This window comes from Balaenoptera ricei, chromosome 2 (genome assembly GCF_028023285.1).
Source record: "Balaenoptera ricei isolate mBalRic1 chromosome 2, mBalRic1.hap2, whole genome shotgun sequence".
Classification (NCBI taxonomy): Eukaryota; Metazoa; Chordata; class Mammalia; order Artiodactyla; family Balaenopteridae; genus Balaenoptera; species Balaenoptera ricei.
This window is the reverse complement of record NC_082640.1, coordinates 147,758,289-147,777,904: the sequence shown is the minus strand read 5'-3', so window position 1 is coordinate 147,777,904 and position 19,616 is coordinate 147,758,289. Positions and strand designations below refer to the sequence as shown.

The 19,616-nt window shown below is 35.3% G+C and overlaps 1 protein-coding gene across 6 annotated transcripts in view; it reads right to left on the bottom strand.

Annotated features, from left to right (window-relative positions):
- MNAT1 (MNAT1 component of CDK activating kinase) overlaps positions 1–19,616 on the bottom strand; it is a 225,492-nt gene that overhangs the window by 144,091 nt on the left and 61,785 nt on the right. For all 6 annotated transcript variants that reach the window (XM_059914352.1, XM_059914354.1, XM_059914353.1 and 3 more), the window contains exons 5-6: positions 13,367–13,507; positions 2,864–2,989 (exon numbers count right to left, since the gene is read on the bottom strand). In XM_059914352.1, coding sequence (XP_059770335.1) covers positions 2,864–2,989; positions 13,367–13,507 — 267 coding nt within the window. The remainder of the gene's footprint in view (positions 1–2,863; positions 2,990–13,366; positions 13,508–19,616) is intronic.

The window sequence follows — 19,616 nt, the reverse complement described above, 5'->3', positions numbered from 1 at the left end:
TGCATTATTTAAAGATGTGTTCATACTTCCTACATTTGTAAGTTTAAAATAAATCATGAGTATTTTCTATTATTCAGGTACCCACATACCCACAATCATACAAAACAAAGTTACAATACGCAACTTCTGCCTTCAAGATGTTTATAATCTAATAGCTAGCACACATATGACAAAGTAGGCAATTTTAAACCTCAAAAATAACAGCCGAGTAGTAGAAACATGGGTAGTGAGTACCTTATAATAACAAAATAATTCTAATTGCTTCTTCCCATCCCTTGTATCATCACTATCATTCATTTCACTTATATAAGGATATGTGTGTGAAGTATACATACATACACATAAGCAAACACAGTCAAATACAGTGTCACTATTATTTTAAACTGTTATCTCTTAGATCAATTGAGAACAAGAAAAATAAAAGTTTTTATTTTATCTTCATTCATTTCTTCTCCAATGCTTTTCCTTAGATATCTGAGTTTCTGACCTGTATCATTTTCTTTGTCTCTAAAGCACTTCTTTTAACATTTCTTGCAAAAATTGTCTACTGGCAAAAAATGCCCTCAGTTTTTGTCTGATAATTTTTATTTCTCCTTTACTTTTAAAGGATAATTTTGCACAGTACATTATTCTAGGTTGGTGGGTTTTTTCTCTCAACACCTTAAATATTTCACTCCACTCTCTTCTCGCTTGCATGGTTTCTAGGGAGAAGCCAGATAATAATTCTTATCTTTGCTCCTCTATAAGTGAGGGATTTTTCCCCCTCTGGCTTCCTCAGGATTTTTTTATCTTCAATTTTCTGTAATTTGAAAATAATATGCCTAGGTGTAAGGATTTTTTTGGCATTTATCCTACTTGGTGTTCTCTGAGCTCCCTGGACCTTTGGTTTGGTGTCTGATGTTGATTTTGGGAAATTCTCAGTTGTTATTGTTTCAAATACTTCTTCTGTTCCTTTCTTTCTTCTCCTCTGGTATTGCCATTATGCTTATGCTATACCTTTTGTAGTCACCCCACAGTCCTTGGATATTCTGTTCTTCTGGTCTGGTTTTTTTATTCCGGGCTTTTTCTCTTTGGTTTTCAGTTTCCAAGAATGCTACTGATACATCCTCTTGCTCAAGACTCTTTCCTCATGCATGTCCAATCTACTAATAAGGCCATCAAAAGCACTCTTCACTTCTGTTACAGTGGTTTTTTTTCTTTAGCATTTCTTTTTGGTTCTTTCTTGGAACTTCCATCTCTCCACTTACATTGCCCATCTGTTCTTGCATGTTGTCTACTTTATCTATTAGCACTCTTAGCATATTAATCACAGTTGTTTTAAATTCCAAGTATGATAATTCCAACACCCCTGCCATATCTAATCCTGATTCTCGTGCTTGCTCTATCTCTTCCAATTGTGTTTTCTGCCTTTTAGTATATCTTATAATTTTTTTTTTTGACAGCCAGGCATGATACACTTTTTAAAATGAACTGCTGTAAACAGGTCTTTAGTAATATGGTGGTAAGGTGTGGGGGATGGCTGAACAATTTATAGTATTATGATAAGATCTCAGTCTTTTAGAAAGCCTGTGCTTCTGGACTGTGAACTTCACACACACACTTCTCAATCCATCTCCCTCCCCTCAGGTGGAGCAGGATGGCTAGAGTGAGCTGAAGTTGTGTATTTCCCTTCTCCAACATGGAAGACTTGAGCAGCTATAGTTGGATATTTCCTTTCACCCACATCAGTGAGCCTCTGATAAAACTCCAGCAGGTTAGGCTCTGGTGAAATAGTTTATCCTAAGGGCAAGCCTTGTTAGGAGGAACAGAATGCTCTGGCATATTTCAAAATGGTTCCTTTTCCCCTTCCTCTATCAAAAGCATAAGGGGCGTGGGCTTCCCTGGTGGCACAGTGGTTGAGAATCTGCCTGCCAATGCAGGGGACACGGGTTCGGGCCCTGGTCTGGGAAGATCCCACATGCCGCAGAGCAACTGGGCCCGCGAGCCACAATTACTGAGCCTGCGCGTCTGGAGCCTGTGCTCCGCAACAAGAGAGGCCGCGACAGTGAGAGGCCCACGCACCGCGATGAAGAGTGGCCCCCGCTTGCCACAACTAGAGAAAGCCCTCGCACAGAAACGAAGACCCAACACATCCATAAATAAATAAATTAATAAATAAAAATTTAAAAAAAAAAGCATAAGGGGATTTTTCTGATATTCACTGAGAGAATCTGGTAGAGACACAACAGGTAAGACTCACAAAAGTGTGGGGCTCTGATAACTGGTTTCCCCTGGAGTTTTTAACTCTCAGAGTTGCCCACACTGAGCCTCCAGCAATTTGTCAACCAATTCCGGTTTCCCTACACCAGCACTGGCTTCCAACAAAGTTGCTGCTCTTGTGAACTGTGATTCACTGTAGTCTCTGCTGGTCTCTCCAATTTTAAGGGCAGTGGTTTGCTTTGTGACCTCTCTTTACTAAAAAAGTTGTTGATTTCTCAGTGTGTTCAGGTTTTTACTTGTTGTCAGGATGGAGTGGCAACTTCCAAGTTTCTTACATGCCATACCAGAAACTGGAAGTTTGCATTTTCTTTTAAGAAATGTTTTTCTACACCACAAGCTTAAAAACTGATGTAGAATAATAAAACACATACAAACTCAATATCATATAGAACAAAACTGTGTTGCATACTTTGTAAATTATTTATTTATTATTTTTTACTTTCCTCTTACAATGCACATATTTATATTTCTAGACATGTAGCCTAGATCAGACACTGTTCTTAAATATCTGAACCTCCCAGTTTATCTGTAAAAATCAATATAAAATTATAAACTATAACCCTTGAAATATATCTTCCAAACAAGTGATTAAAATACAGCTTACCATTTTGATGCCTGTGGAAAATGTCACTGGTTTTATAGGTTTAGGTTTCTCTAGCTGCATTTCCAGTTGGGTAGATCTATCTTTATGCTGAGCCAAAAGTAGAGCAACGGGGAGATCAGAACTCTCCTGCAAGAAAAGTTAAAGTGCAATGTGAAAGTTAAAAATAAAAGCAATGAGTCTTTTATTTTAAATTATGCCTTTCCATAAACATTTGATGTCAACCTAGGTATTCACTTTATGGAGAACACTTTACAAAAAACTTCAACATTCCATAATAAGAAAAGGCTGCTTTAGACTCATAAATCAAAATAACCTACAAAAAAAGGATTTTTATAAAATCCACATTAAAGACAATATAATAGGGTCTTATTTCATCTAGCAAAACCAACCATATTTATTAAAATAAAAAAATTAGAAGCTAATCACAAAAAGAGTAGTACAAAGTACTATAACTTACATCAGATGTTTATCTAAGACACATTTCTTTTTTACCAGTGAATTCAGACCAGTCTGAAATTGTTTCCCATTAGATTTCACCTGAGGCCGTTTGGAAATGATCCTTGTTCTGTTTTGCACAATGGAATGATTGTTAAGTACAATCAAAAGACATTTATCAACATTTTCTCCTTTATTGACTTATTTTTATAAATAATTTATCTTTATAAATTTTTTAATTAACAAAATAACAGTAAACACTTTTAATATCTTATATTGATACTAAATCAGGGCCACTATTTACACAAATCTGTACACACACATATTAATAACACAAACAAGTTATTAATTCTTATACATACACTGTCATTTACTCTGTTTAACATGAAGTCTTCTCACATGTTTAAAGTGATGCAGAGCTAAGATCTAAACTAAATGTATCCAGACATTTTCCTTTCTGAGCTGTCAGTTAAATAAGAACACAGAAACACATGCAAAAGGAAACCAGGAAGGAAGGAGATCACACACAAACATATGCAAAGACACATACTACTTTCTATATCTGTAAACAAAAATGAAGGTACAAACACATTTCAATCTCCTATACCAAGGTGAACTACGAAAACAGTCTTCAAATGGCCTACAGAGTTTTAAAATAGTAACTACCCAGAATTTAATCCTGAAAAAACTATATTGTTACACATTTCATAGCATAAAAGTAAAGATATAGCAGAATCTAATTTTCTTTCCAAAACCAACAACTTAATATTTGGGGGCACAAATATGGCTAATTAATATATTTAAAGGACTTGTTTAAAAGTTATAGTACAGAAGAAATTCAAATAACAAGACATTTATTTCCACAGCATAGTCCTAGAATAAATTTGTATCTCAAAACTTTGTAACAGAAGTGCTATGCAAGAGCAAATGTTACAAAGATTACAAATTTTAAAAGTAAATGGAAAAACACAAATTTTACTTATAAAATAGAACTTTATTAAGGGTCAAAATTCTTAAGACATGGCTTTAGCAATAATGAAGGAGGATGAATAAAATACACTATAAGAATATACTTGACTACCTTTCATATTCTACAACAAAGCATTAGTAATGCATTAATAGTATTGCTGTGAATTCCTGCAGCTATTCCTATTTCCATTAGGAATTTTATAATAAAATATAAAATTAAAGAACATTTTAAATGGGCGGTGGCCCAAAATATCTTTTAAAATCTCTAACTACCTTTTCATATGTTAAAAACTAACAGAAGAAAAATAAATTTCCTTGGCTAAAATGCTAAATCATTGCTTTCTAATTAATACTCTAAGTGAATTCAAATTCCATACCTGCTATTTACCCTAAAAAGTAAAAGTTCTCATGTAAAAGTAAGACAATGTGTGCACTTCAAAAAAGTTGCTAATCAATACTTTGCCTGTTTTAATCCTGGTTTCACCTTCACATAAAAGAACCAGAATATTAAAATGTCTTGATAAAACAGTTGAAATTTAATAAAAATAAACATTCTAGAAAGCTAAAACTAATTTTGATACTAAGGCAATACAATTTACTTTAAATCTGCTGTACTCCACTTCAGCAATCAAAACTTTGGAGCCTGAAAATCTTTGTAAATGTTAAATTAGAGGGACTCCCTTGGTGGCGCAGTGGTTAAGAGTCTGCCTGCCAGTGCAGGGGACGCAGGTACAGGCCCTGGTCGGGAGGATCCCACATGCCACGGAGCAGCTGGGCCCGTGCACCACAACTGTTAAGCCTGTGCTCTGGAGCCCGCCAGACGCAGCTGCTGGGCCCGCGTGCCACAACTACTGAAGTTGTGGTCCGCAACAAGAGAGGCCACCACAGTGAGAAGCCCGCGCACCGCAGCAAGGAGCGGCCCTCGCTCTCTGCAACTAGAAAGCCCACGCACAGCAACAAAGACCCAATGAAGCCAAAAATAAATTTAAAAAAAAAAGTTAAACTAGAAATAAGCAGGAGTTCTAACAACAACAAAAAAATCTACAGAGTAAAATAAACTATGGGAAACATACATGATCTCAGAAACACAAAAAATGCAGATTCAGCCTTTCAAGTTATTTCATTCTTCTTAGCTTTCCATTTTTACCCTGAAAGGTTCCCTAAGCTACGCTGATTGCCTGAAGGTACACTGCTCAATATTTAAAGAAATTTTAATTAAGACTACCTGTAATACTCATTAAAAGCTTTATAATGACCATTTTTTAAAGATTATTTTAACTGACGTAAAGCAAGCCATCTGGCAAACAATATTCTAATAAAAATCAGCTACTGCGTTTGAAAATATTAGCCCTTAACAAAATTTAAGACATAGTTGAAGAGAATTTTCAAAAAAGAATATAAAAAGATTTAATAAGTCAGGACCTGTATAAAAATCTTTTTCCAAACTTTAAAAAAAAAAAACCCTGAATTTACAGTTAGGATTAAATAAATGGACATTTTAGGCAACATTATAGTAAATGCTAAGCCATAAACATTAAGACCATAACATTAAAATCCTGTCACATCATACAGTATAGTGTAATGCCAATGCTTTTATAAAAGGTTAAAAAGTAACTTGTAGCACAGGACCAGAAACAGCAGAAAAAAAATTCTAATAAGTTGTGCTTATACTAGTTGCCTAAATTAGATCCAGAGAATCATTCTAAGATTTAAGCTTCTAGATATATTTACAGATGCCAATTCAATCTTTCTTAATAAAATCTAACACATGAACATACATAGAAAAAAATACAATGTATTCTTTTACTTAATAAGGATTCAGGAGGATAAAAAGAAAGTTAATGAATTCTTTCAGTTAGTCAATAAGGATGAAATATATGTTAGCATTAAACAAAAATTTTTTAATAAATATTAAAAAATTAAAGTAACAATCTTTAAAAATAAATTTAAATATGAAAATGAGAAATTCAAATTGAATTGGTATTTAAACCAATCTGTTGTAATTAATTGTTCTAATGAATACAGTAAATTGTTAAGGATTATTTAACCACCATGTTACATGATCTAAACAGTAAAGAAAGTATGCACAGTAATGACTTGCAGGTGAAGAAAACAGGAAGGGGGAGCAGTTCTTAACAAAAGCCAATATTAACTCCAGATTATACACAATGTACAACATTGGCAGTTGTAGCTCAATTGCCAAGAACACCTCAATGAGGCAGCAAAACTTCATGCTAAAAGACTAAAGACAAAAAGAATATGCAAAAATAATTGCTATGCAAAACCAGCTAATCTCAAAATCAAAACTAAAAACGCTTTATACTAAATGGAACATTTTTTAAAAGTTAAAGTGTATTTTCGTCTTATATCTAAGTTCTGTATTTGGAATTAACTCAATTAACTGTATAGTGGAAAGCATTACCAAAGAAAACTGCATAAAATGATGAGAGAAACCTTTCCAAAAAATAATTGTAACATGAATCTTTACTAATTCATTCTTTAAAGTTTTTAATTTCTCACAAGCTACATGTCTACAAAAAAAACGTAAAACATGACATTCATCATTTCAACTGTTAAAGCCACAACTGTCACTTAATAGTTTCAACAAAAATTAATGGAAGTTAGGGATTTCCCTGGTGGCACAGGGGATAAGACTCCATGCTCCCAATGCAGGGGGCCCAGGTCATGGAACTAGATCCCACATGCATGCCACAACTAAGAGTTCTCATGCCACAACTAAGGAGCCCTGGGGACACAACTAAGGAGCCCACCTGCTGCAACTAAGACCTGGTGCAACCAAATATAAAAATAAATAAATATTAAAGAGAAAAATTAATGGAAGTTACTAAGGAAAAAAAAACATATTCTATTTTATACACTGCTGTCCTCATTTTTTTTCCTTTCTTGGTGCAACGGCACACGGTGCAGCCTGCAGTATCTCATTTCCCAACCAGGGACTGAACCCAGGCCATGGCACTGAAAGCGCCGAATCCTAACCACTAGACCCCCAGGGAACTCCCTGTCCTCATTTTTAGAACCAAATTTACATTCCACCCATACAAAGTAGATAGGGTTTATGATAAGCATTTTCTGTCTGAGCCTCACTAAGGCCTTTACCCTTACTTTTCGTTTACTTTCTCACCTACTTCTAATTTAAATTATCTTGCTTTCTCTTTTTATTCCTGGTTATATGGCTTAAATGCTTTTAGGGCAAAAGCACAGTAGAAAAATATACACATACACTTTTACCTGATCACAGAATAACAAACTGCATAGCAACTAGTAGACTGAGGAGTTAAGTGTGTTAACACCACATGGAAATTAATTACGGGGCCAGAAAGGGGAAAGGAAGAATGTAAAAAGACTTTACTGGAAAGGATGATTTTCTAATTGTGATTTCATCAATATCACAATGGTTTATAAGCATCAAATAATATTCTCCAATATATGAAACACTTCATAAACCTTGGTTATAATTACTGCTATTATCTAACAATGTTGACTACTTGGGGAGCTAATAACTAGAAAACACCAATAACTTGCAAGACATTACCATTTCTTTCAAATGTATTTTTTCATGCAAAAATAGGAAATATAGTTCTCACAGAGTAACCAGAGTCACTAAAACTTCAGCATGAAGCCAAAACACTTGAAAATGAGCTAGTTATTAGAAAACCAGTATTAATCAGGAGAAAAATGCTCTGAAAACAATATGTTTTAGTCAGTAAGCTCAGAAACACATCAACAACCTATTAATAGTAAACTGGCTTATGTTAGTTATAATATTACTCTCTTATCTGAAAATAAAATGGATATTGACAAACATTTTTTTAAAATAAAGGAACAGGAGTTAGTTACAGAAAGATAGAGAAGATGAAAAGGCAGAGGGCTATGTACCAGATGAAGGAACAAGAAAAAACCCCAGAAAAACAACTAAATGAAGTGGAGATAGGCAACCTTCCAGAAAAAGAATTCAGAATAATGATAGTGAAGATGATCCAGGACCTCGGAATAAGAATGGAGGCAAAGATTGAGAAGATGCAAGAAATGATTAACAAAGACCTAGAAGAATTAAAGAACAAACAAACAGAGATGACCAATACAATAACTGAAATGAAAACTACACTAGAAGGAATCAATAGCAGAATAACTGAGGCAGAAGAACGGATAAGTGACCTGGAAGACAGAATGATGGAATTCACTGCTGCGGAACAGACTAAAGAAAAAAGAATGAAAAGAAATGAAGACAGCCTAAGAGACCTCTGGGACAACATTAAACGCAACAACATTCGCATTATAGGGGTCCCAGAAGGAGAAGAGAGAGAGAAAGGACCAGAGAAAATATTTGAAGAGATTATAGTCGAAAACTTCCCTAACATGGGAAAGGAAATAGCCACCCAAGTCCAGGAAGCGCAGAGAGTCCCATACAGGATAAACCCAAGGAGAAACACGCCGAGACACATAGTAATCAAAGTGGCAAAAATTAAAGACAAAGAAAAATTATTGAAAGCAGCAAGGGAAAGACGACAAATAACATACAAGGGAACTCCCATAAGGTTAACAGCTGATTTCTCAGCAGAAACTCTGCAAGCCAGAAGGGAGTGGCATGATATACTTAAAGTGATGAAAGGGAAGAACCTACAACCAAGATTACTCTACCCGGCAAGGATCTCATTTAGATTTGATGGAGAAATCAAAAGCTTTACAGACAAGCAAAAGCTAAGAGAATTCAGCACCACCAAACCAGCTCTACAACAAATGCTAAAGGAACTTCTCTAAGTGGGAAACACAAGAGAAGAAAAGGACCTACAAAAACAAACCCAAAACAATTAAGAAAATGGTCATAGGAACATACATATCGATTATTACCTTAAACGTGAATGGATTAAATGCCCCAACCAAAAGACATAGACTGGCTGAATGGATACAAAAACAAGACCCATATATATGCTGTCTACAAGAGACCCACTTTAGACCTAGGGACACATACAGACTGAAAGTGAGGGGATGGAAAAAGATATTCCATGCAAATGGAAATCAAAAGAAAGCTGGAGTAGCTATACTCATATCAGATAAAATAGACTTTAAAATAAAGAATGTTACAAGAGACAAGGAAGGACACTACATAATGATCAAGGGATCAATCCAAGAAGAAGATATAACAATTATAAATATATATGCACCCAACATAGGAGCACCTCAATACATAAGGCAACTGCTAACAGCTATAAAAGAGGAAATCGACAGTAACACAATAATAGTGGGGGACTTTAACACCTCACTTACACCAATGGACAGATCATCCAAAATGAAAATAAATAAGGAAACAGAAGCTTTAAATGACACAATAGACCAGATAGATTTAATTGATATATATCGGACATTCCATCCAAAAACAGCAGATTACACGTTCTTCTCAAGTGCGCACGGAACATTCTCCAAGATAGATCACATCTTGGGTCACAAATCAAACCTCAGTAAATTTAAGAAAATTGAAATCATATCAAGCATCTTTTCTGACCACAATGCTATGAGATTAGAAATGAATTACAGGGGAAAAAACGTAAAAAGGACAAACACATGGAGGCTAAACAATACGTTACTAAATAACCAAGAGATCACTGAAGAAATCAAACAGGAAATCAAAAAATACCTAGAGACAAATGACAATGAAAACACGACGACCCAAAACCTATGGGATGCAGCAAAAGCAGTTCTAAGAGGGAAGTTTATAGCTATACAAGCCTACCTAAAGAAACAAGAAAAAGCTCAAGTAAACAATCTAACCTTACACTTAAAGAAACTAGAGAAAGAAGAACAAACAAAACCCAAAGTTAGCAGAAGGAAAGAAATCATAAAGATCAGAGCAGAAATAAATGAAATAGAAACAAAGAAAACAATAGCAAAGATCAATAAAACTAAAAGTTGGTTCTTTGAGAAGATAAACAAAATTGATAAGCCATTAGCCAGACTCATCAAGAAAAAGAGGGAGAGGACTCAAATCAATAAAATCAGAAATGAAAAAGGAGAAGTTACAACAGACACTGCAGAAATACAAAGCATCCTAAGAGACTACTACAAGCAACTTTATGCCAATAAAATGGACAACCTGGAAGAAATGGACAAATTCTTAGAAAGGTATAACCTTCCAAGACTGAACCAGGAAGAAATAGAAAATATGAACAGACCAATCACAAGTAATGAAATTGAAACTGTGATTAAAAATCTTCCAACAAACAAAAGTCCAGGACCAGATGGCTTCACAGGTGAATTCTATCAAACATTTAGAGAAGAGCTAACACCCATCCTTCTCAAACTCTTCCAAAAAATTGCAGAGGAAGGAACACTCCCAAACTCATTCTATGAGGCCACCATCACCCTGATACCAAAACCAGACAAAGACACTACGAAAAAAGAAAATTACAGACCAATATCACTGATGAATATAGATGCAAAAATCCTCAACAAAATACTAGCAAACAGAATCCAACAACACATTAAAAGGATCATACACCACGATCAAGTGGGATTTATCCCAGGGATGCAAGGATTCTTCAATATACGCAAATCAATCAATGTGATACACCATATTAACAAATTGAAGAATAAAAACCATATGATCATCTCAATAGATGCAGAAAAAGCTTTTGACAAAATTCAACACCCATTTCTGATAAAAACTCTCCAGAAAGTGGGCATAGAGGGAACCTACCTCAACATAATAAAGGCCATATATGACAAACCCACAGCAAACATCATTCTCAATGGTGAAAAACTGAAAGCATTTCCTCTAAGATCAGGAACGAGACAAGGATGTCCACTCTCACCACTATTATTCAACATAGTTTTGGAAGTCCTAGCCACGGCAATCAGAGAAGAAAAAGAAATAAAAGGAATACAAATTGGAAAAGAAGAAGTAAAACTGTCACTGTTTGCGGATGACATGATACTATACATAGAGAATCCTAAAACTGCCACCAGAAAACTGCTAGAGCTAATTAATGAATATGGTAAAGTTGCAGGATACAAAATTAATGCACAGAAATCTCTTGCATTCCTATACACTAATGATGAAAAATCTGAAAGAGAAATTATGGAAACACTCCCATTTACCATTGCAACAAAAAGAATAAAATACCTAGGAATAAACCTACCTAGGGAGACAAAAGACCTGTATGCAGAAAACTATAAGACACTGATGAAAGAAATTAAAGATGATACCAACAGATGGAGAGATATACCATGTTCTTGGATTGGAAGAATCAACATTGTGAAAATGAGTATACTACCCAAAGCAATCTACAGATTCAACGCAATCCCTATCAAATTACCAATGGCATTTTTTACGGAGCTAGAACAAATCATCTTAAAATTTGTATGGAGACACAAAAGACCCCGAATAGGCAAAGCAGTCTTGAGGCAAAAAAATGGAGCTGGAGGAATCAGACTCCCTGACTTCAGACTATACTACAAAGCTACAGTAATCAAGACAATATGGTACTGGCACAAAAACAGAAACATAGATCAATGGAACAAGATAGAAAGCCCAGACATTAACCCACGCACCTATGGTCAACTAATCTATGACAAAGGAGGCAAAGATATACAATGGAGAAAAGACAGTCTCTTCAATAAGTGGTGCTGGGAAAACTGGACAGCTACATGTAAAAGAATGAAATTAGAATACTCCCTAACACCATACACAAAAATAAACTCAAAATGGATTAGAGACCTAAATATAAGACTGGACACTATAAAACTCTTAGAGGAAAACATAGGAAGAACACTCTTTGACATAAATCACAGCAAGATCTTTTTTGATCCACCTCCTAGAGTAATGGAAATAAAAACAAAAATAAACAAGTGGGACCTAATGAAACTTCAAAGCTTTTGCACAGCAAAGGAAACCATAAACAAGACGAAAAGACAACCCTCAGAATGGGAGAAAATATTTGCAAATGAATCAACGGACAAAGGATTAATCTCCAAAATATATAAACAGCTCATTCAGCTCGATATCAAAGAAACAAACACCCCAATCCAAAAATGGGCAGAAGACCTAAATAGACATTTCTCCAAAGAAGACATACAGATGGCCACGAAGCACATGAAAAGATGCTCAACATCACTAATTATTAGAGAAATGCAAATCAAAACTACAATGAGGTATCACCTCACTCCTGTTAGAATGGGCATCATCAGAAAATCTACAAACAACAAATGCTGGAGAGGGTGTGGTGAAAAGGGAACCCTCTTGCACTGTTGGTGGGAATGTAAATTGATACAGCCACTATGGAGAACAATATGGAGGTTCCTTAAAAAACTAAAAATAGAATTACCATATGACCGAGCAATCCCACTACTGGGCATATACCCAGAGAAAACCGTAATTCAAAAAGACACATGCACCCGAATGTTCATTGCAGCACTATTTACAATAGCCAGGTCATGGAAGCAACCTAAATGCCCATCAACAGACGAATGGATAAAGAAGATGTGGTACATATATACAATGGAATATTACTCAGCCATAAAAAGGAACGAAATTGAGTCATTCGTTGAGACGTGGATGGATCTAGAGACTGTCATACAGAGTGAAGTAAGTCAGAAAGAGAAAAACAAATATCGTATATTAATGCATGTATGCGGAACCTAGAAAAATGGTACAGATGAGCCAGTTTGCAGGGCAGAAGTTGAGACACAGATGTAGAGAATGGACATATGGACACCAAGGGGGGAAAACTGCGGTGGGGTGGGGATGGTGGTGTGCTGAATTGGGCGATTGGGATTGACATGTATACACTGATGTGTATAAAACTGATGCCTAATAAGAACCTGCAGTATAAAAAAAACAAACAAAACAACTAATACAAAACTTTCATTGGGTTATTTGTATGGAAATATGTTAATATAAATGTTTCAGACATTAAAAAAAAAAAAAAAATAATAAAAAAATAAAATAAAATAAAGGAACAGAAGGTGAATAAACCAGCACAAACTATAGAAATGCTATTTAAATACCATTACCCAGCATAATAAATAGGAAAGATAAACCCTGAAGACAAATGATTTTTTATCACAATTAACATTAATACGTACCAGTTCATCTAAAAAAGCCTGCTTATTCTTCCTTTTTAGAATCTGCTGCAGTTGTTCTTCTTTTTGTATAAATAGTCTTCTTTGTTCATTTTCCTGTCGTTCTACCTCTAAAGCTTCTTCCAATTCCTCCTGTTCCCGAGTCTAAAACAGAAACATTGATATATGGCATGGAATAAATTTAGTAACCAAAATCAACCCTATACCATACTCTGTACCTCCTTTCTTGGAATCATAAAATGCACTAGTCACTAATTGTTTAATAGTGCAGCAATTCTACTTTAAAAGAACTAGAATTCATTTTATTTCATGTGGACATGTTACATTAAAGAGAATGACATCTAGCACTAAATGAACACCTAAACAAAGTACACTGAGCCCAGCTGCAGTATTGTAGAAACTGCTTAATAATGTCTTTATTTGAGGAGATTTAACAAGAAAAACAAAATAAAACAAAAAACCCAACAACAAATAGATAATCTCCATATAGAACTATTGATTGAAACACTCCATATAAAAGACTGGCTTATTTAATAGAAACAATTTTCAGAATATATAAGACAATGAAAAGTTAACATAGTAGTTAGCTTCTTTTTCCCAAGTTAAAATAAGTCTTTCTGATGCTTGAGTTCCAAATAGCATTCATTTAAGGTAAGTTATGAAAAACTGAAGTTATTTTCTAACACAAGCATATAAATTTCAAGGGTCCTCTTTGTAGACTGAAAAATTCAAAATCCAGAGCTAATATGTAGAGAGAATGAACTACAGGCCTACTCATTTCCCTTTTATGAAGTTCCTCAGAAATATTAAATACTTCCAGGTTCTGAAATTTATTCCAACTCTAACTCGTACTTAAAAGCAATATTATACCTAGCCTTTGTTCTTTAAGTCTTCTGAATGAGAAATATAGTAAAATCTGAATGGCTTTACTTTAAATCCTTGATTGTTGCTATTGAAAATGTAATACCTTCTTTTTTTTCTTAATTCAATAAAACATTGAGAATTTATGGCACCTCAAGACAAATACAGAATAGAGGGAGAGAGTATAATACATTTGGGGATCACTAAAATAATATATGAATTAACAGAGACCTCAAAGAAAAGTACATTTTTATGTAAAATAATAATTAAAACACTCTATTAGATTTTTTTCACTTCACAAATTAAACTCCCCAAAGAAACAAGATTCCCAAATAAAAAAATGTTTCACTTATAATTCAAACTCAGTATATCCAAAATTAAGTTTAGCATTTGGTTTCCCAAAGCTGATCACCCTCCTGTATTCCTGATTTCTGCTAAGCGCACACCTACATCTCAGGCAACTCAAGTTGAAACCTCAAAGTCATCTCTGTTTACTCCCTCTCCCCCAACCCCATTCCTCTTAAATTAAATCAGTTGCTAAGTCCTATTAGCATCTCTCCCTGTAATTTCACAAACCTCTATTACTGAGGTTACTATTCTAACTCAGGTACCCAGTGGAGAAGAGAATTCAAACTTGATTTAGAAGGATTACTAGGAATAAATGTAAAAAGTTAGGGGGTGAGATATGAGGGCTAGAAAAGTGAATTACTGGACTATAGGTCCATAAGCAGAAAAGGATGAGTCTCATGATAAAACAGTGACATATACGTAATAAGTATGACAAGTGACAGAGAGGTATATACACAGAGTACAGTTGGGACAGAAGTGATAGAGTGATAAATTCTCCTTGCAATGATGGAGGACAGGTAGAGTTAGAAAAGATTTCGTATAGAGTGTTATGGGTTGAATGTGTGCCCCCAAAATATATGTTGAAGTTTTAACCCCTGGTACCTATAAGTGTGACCTTATTTGGAAATAGGGTCTTTGCAGATGTAATCAAGTTAAGATAGGTCATACTGGAAATTTTGACACAGACACATGGGGAGAAGGCCATGTGAAGACAGAGGCAGAAATCAGAGTGGTGCCAAAGGTGCTAAAAAAGGCAAAGAAAGATTCTTCCCTAGAGCTTTCAGAGAGACCATGACCCTGATGACACCTTGATTTCAGACTTGTAGCCTACAGAAGCCTGTTCTCGTAAGAGAACAAATTCCTGTTGTTATAAATCACCCAGTTTTTGGTAATTTGTTTTAACAGCCCTAGGTAACTAATATATGGAGGTTGAGCAGACTTCAAACAGTAGGTATTTACCCCCACTGGAGAGTGGAAGAGCCATTTAGGCAGAGAAAACAAAGGCACAAAGACATGAATAAAGCTGGAATGCTTGGTATGGCCAAGTCATGAAATATGGGAGTTGGGGAAAGCTCTAGATAAAGCTGGAGAGGCAAGCAGATGGCAGATCATGGAAAGTCGACCATATCATACTAAGGGATGCATTTATGCCATACTAAGACAACTGGGAAGACATTAGAGTTTAGAAAGATGACTAGAAGCAGTGAAGAATACATATCAATGGGGTTCAAGACTGAAGACAGGAAGACTAGTTAGAAGAATACTTCAATAACTCCAGTAAGAAATAATGAGGACCCTAAGTAAGGTAACAATAATATAATTAGAGGAGGAACCAGGTTTGAAAGGTCATAAGGAAAGACTATCAACAATATATGAAGACTGACCAGATATGGCTAGAACACTTAGATAAAGAATGTAATAGGAGAAATAGGTGGGAGAGTGAAGATTAAAAAGTTCAATTATGATGAACATAGATGCAAAAATCCTCAACAAAATATCAGCAAACCAAATTCAACAATACATTAAAAGGATTATATAACATAATCATGTGGAATTTATCCCAGGGGTGCAAGGATGGTTAAACATCCACAAATCAATCAATGTGATACACCACATTTACAAATTGAAAAATAAAAAGCATATGGTCATCTCAATAGATGCAAAAAGGTCTTTTGATAAAATTCAACATCGGTTTATGATAAAAACTCTAAACAAGTGGGCACAGAGAACATAATTCAACATAACAAAGGCCAAATATGACAAGCCCACGACTAATATCATACTCAACAGTGAAAAGCTGAAAGCATTTCCTCTGAGATCAGGAACAAGACAAGGATGCCCACTCTTGCCACTTTTATTTAACATAGTACCGGAAGTCCTAGCCACAGCAATCAGACAAAAAAAGAAATAAAAGGAATTCAGATTGGAAAGGAAGAAGAAAAGCTGCCACTGTTTACGGATGGCATGATTCTGTATATAGAAAATCCTAAAGATGCCACCAAAAAACCTATTAGAACTCATCAATGAATTCAGTAAACTTGCAGGATACAAAATTAATATATAGAAATCTGTTGCATTTCTATACACTAACAACAAACTATCAGAAAGATAAATTAATCTCATTTACATCTGTATCAAAACGAATAAAATACCTAGGAATTCATCTAACTAAGGAGGTAAAAGACCTGTACAGAGAACACTATAAGACACTGACAAAAAAAACTGAAGACAAGACAAACAAATGGAAAGATATACTGTGCTCATGGGTTGGAAGAATTAATATTGTTAAAATGGCCATACTACCCCAAGGCAATCTACAGATTGAATGCAATCCCTATCAAAATACCAATGGCATTTTTCACAGAACTAGAACAAATAATTCTTTTTGTGTGTGGCAACACAAAAGACCCCAAGTAGCCAAAACAATCATGAGAAAGAAGAACAAAGCTGGAGGTATCACACTCCCTGATTTCAAACTATAATACCAAGCCACAGTCTTCAAAAAAATATGGTACTGGTACAAAAACAAAGATCAATGGAACAGAATAGAGAGCTCAGAAATAAACCCACACTATATGGGAAATTAATCTATGACAAAGGAGGCAAGAATATATAATGAGGAAAAGACAGCCTCTTCGATAAATGGTTTTGCAAAAACTGGACAGCTACATGCAAAAGAATTAAACTGGACTACTTTCTCACACCATATACAAAAATAAACTCCAAAGGGATTGAAGACTTAAATGTAAGACCCGAAACCATAAAACTCTTAGAAGAAAACACTGGTAGTATGCTCTTTAACATCAGTCTTAGCAAACGATAAATCTGATAAGGGGTTAATATCCAAAATATACAAAGAATTCATAGAGCTCAACATCAAAAAACAAACAAACCTGGGACTTCCCCAGTGTCGCAGTGGTTAAGAATCCGCCTGCCAATGCAGGGGACACAGGTTCAATCCCTGGTCCAGGAGGATCCCACATGCCACAGAGCAACTAAGCCCGTACACCACAACTACTGAGCTGTGCTCTAGGGTCTGCGAGCCACTACTACTGAGCCTACGTGCTGCAGCTACTGAAGCCCACGTGCCTAGATCCCGTGCTCCGCAACAAGAGAAGCCACCGCTATGAGAAGCCCGCGCACCGTAAGGAAGTAGCCCCCCCTCGCCGCAACTAGAGAAAGCCCACGCAGCAACAAAGACACAACGCAGCCCAAGAAAACAATAATAAATAAATAAATCTTTAAAAAAAAAACAAACAAACAACCTGATTAAAAAGTGGGCAAAGAACCTGAATAGACTTTTTTCCAGAGAAGACATACAGATGGCCAAAAGGCTCAGGAAAAGATGCTCAACATCACTAATCATCAGGGAAATGCAAATCAAAACCACAATGAGATATCACCTCACACCTGTCAGAATGGCTACAATCAAAAAGACAACAAATAAATGCTGTCAAGGATGTGGAGAAAAGGGGACCCTAGCGCACTCTTGGTGCGAATGTAAATTGGTGCAGACACTATGGAAAACAATAAGGTTCCTCAAAAAATTAGAAACAGAACTACCATACAATCCAGCAAATCTGGGTACTTATCCAAAGAAAATAAAAACACTAATTTGAAAAGATATATGCACCCCAATGTTCATTTATGCATTATTTACAATAGCCAAGATAATGGAAGCACCTTAAGTACCCATCAATAATAGAAGCATGGATTAAAAAAAGATGTGAAATATATATATATACACACAATCAAATATTACTCAGCCATAAAAAAAGAATGAAATCTTGCCATTTGGATTAACCTAGATGGTAGTATGCTAAGTTAAATAAGTCAGACAGAGAAAGACAAATACTGTATGATTTCACTTACATTTGGAATCTAAAAAACAAAACCAGTGAACAAAAACAACAAAACAGAAACAGAGTCACAGATACAGAGAACAAACAGGTGGTTGCCAGAGGGGAGGGGGGATGAGGAATGAGAGAAATAGGTGAGGAAGATCAAGAGGTACAAAGTTCCAGTTACAAAATAAATAAGTCATAGGTATGAAATATACAGTGTGGGAGAATACAGTCAACAGGAATGCAGTATCTTTGTATCATGATGGTAACCATACAATCAACATGGTAACTTGACTTATCATGGTGATCATTTTGAAATGTATAGAAATATCGAATCACTATGTTGTGCACCAGGAACTAAAACAATGTTGTAGGTCAATTATACTACAAAAACGAACGAACAAATTACTGAAAAAGAGATCAGATTTGTGATTACCAGAAGCAGGGGCTAGGGGGAGGAGAAACTGGATAAAGGTAGTCAAAAGGTACCAACTTCCAGTTATAAGATTAGCTAGGGATGCAATGTACAACACGATAAATATAATAGACACTGCTATTATGAAAGTTCTTAAGAGAGTAAATCCTAAGAGTTCTCACCATAAGGAAAAAATTTTTTTCTTTTATTTTGTATCTATATGAGATGATGGATGTTTACTAAACTTATTGTGATAATCATTTCATGAGATATATAAGTCAAATCATTATGCTGTATACCTTAAACTTACATAGTGCCATATGTCAATTATGTACAGCTCAATAAAACTGGAAGGAAAAAAAAAATCAGTTCTGGAATGCTGAATCACAAACGCCTTTAATGCATCCAGAAAAAAATGTCGATTAACCAATTACAGATATATGGATGTATCACATATAATTCTTGGAGCTCAGGAGGAAAACAATGGGCCGCAGAAACACTTGAGAGTAATCAGTGTAAAGGATTAACTCTTAAAGAGAAGCACGGAGAGGAATCCAAGTGTTTAAGAAACAGAAAGGAAAGAGAAGCCTCTTAAAAGGATGAAAGAGGAAGGTGAGAGCAGCAGGATGAAGAGAATGGAGTGGCCCCACAGAAGTCAAGGAAGAGTTTCACATCAAGGGAGAAGCCTGCATCAAATACTGCCCTGCCTACAGACCAAATGACATTCAGACCAACAAAGAGTCTATTGGCTTTGTCAATGAGAAACTGGTAGCCTCAATTTTCT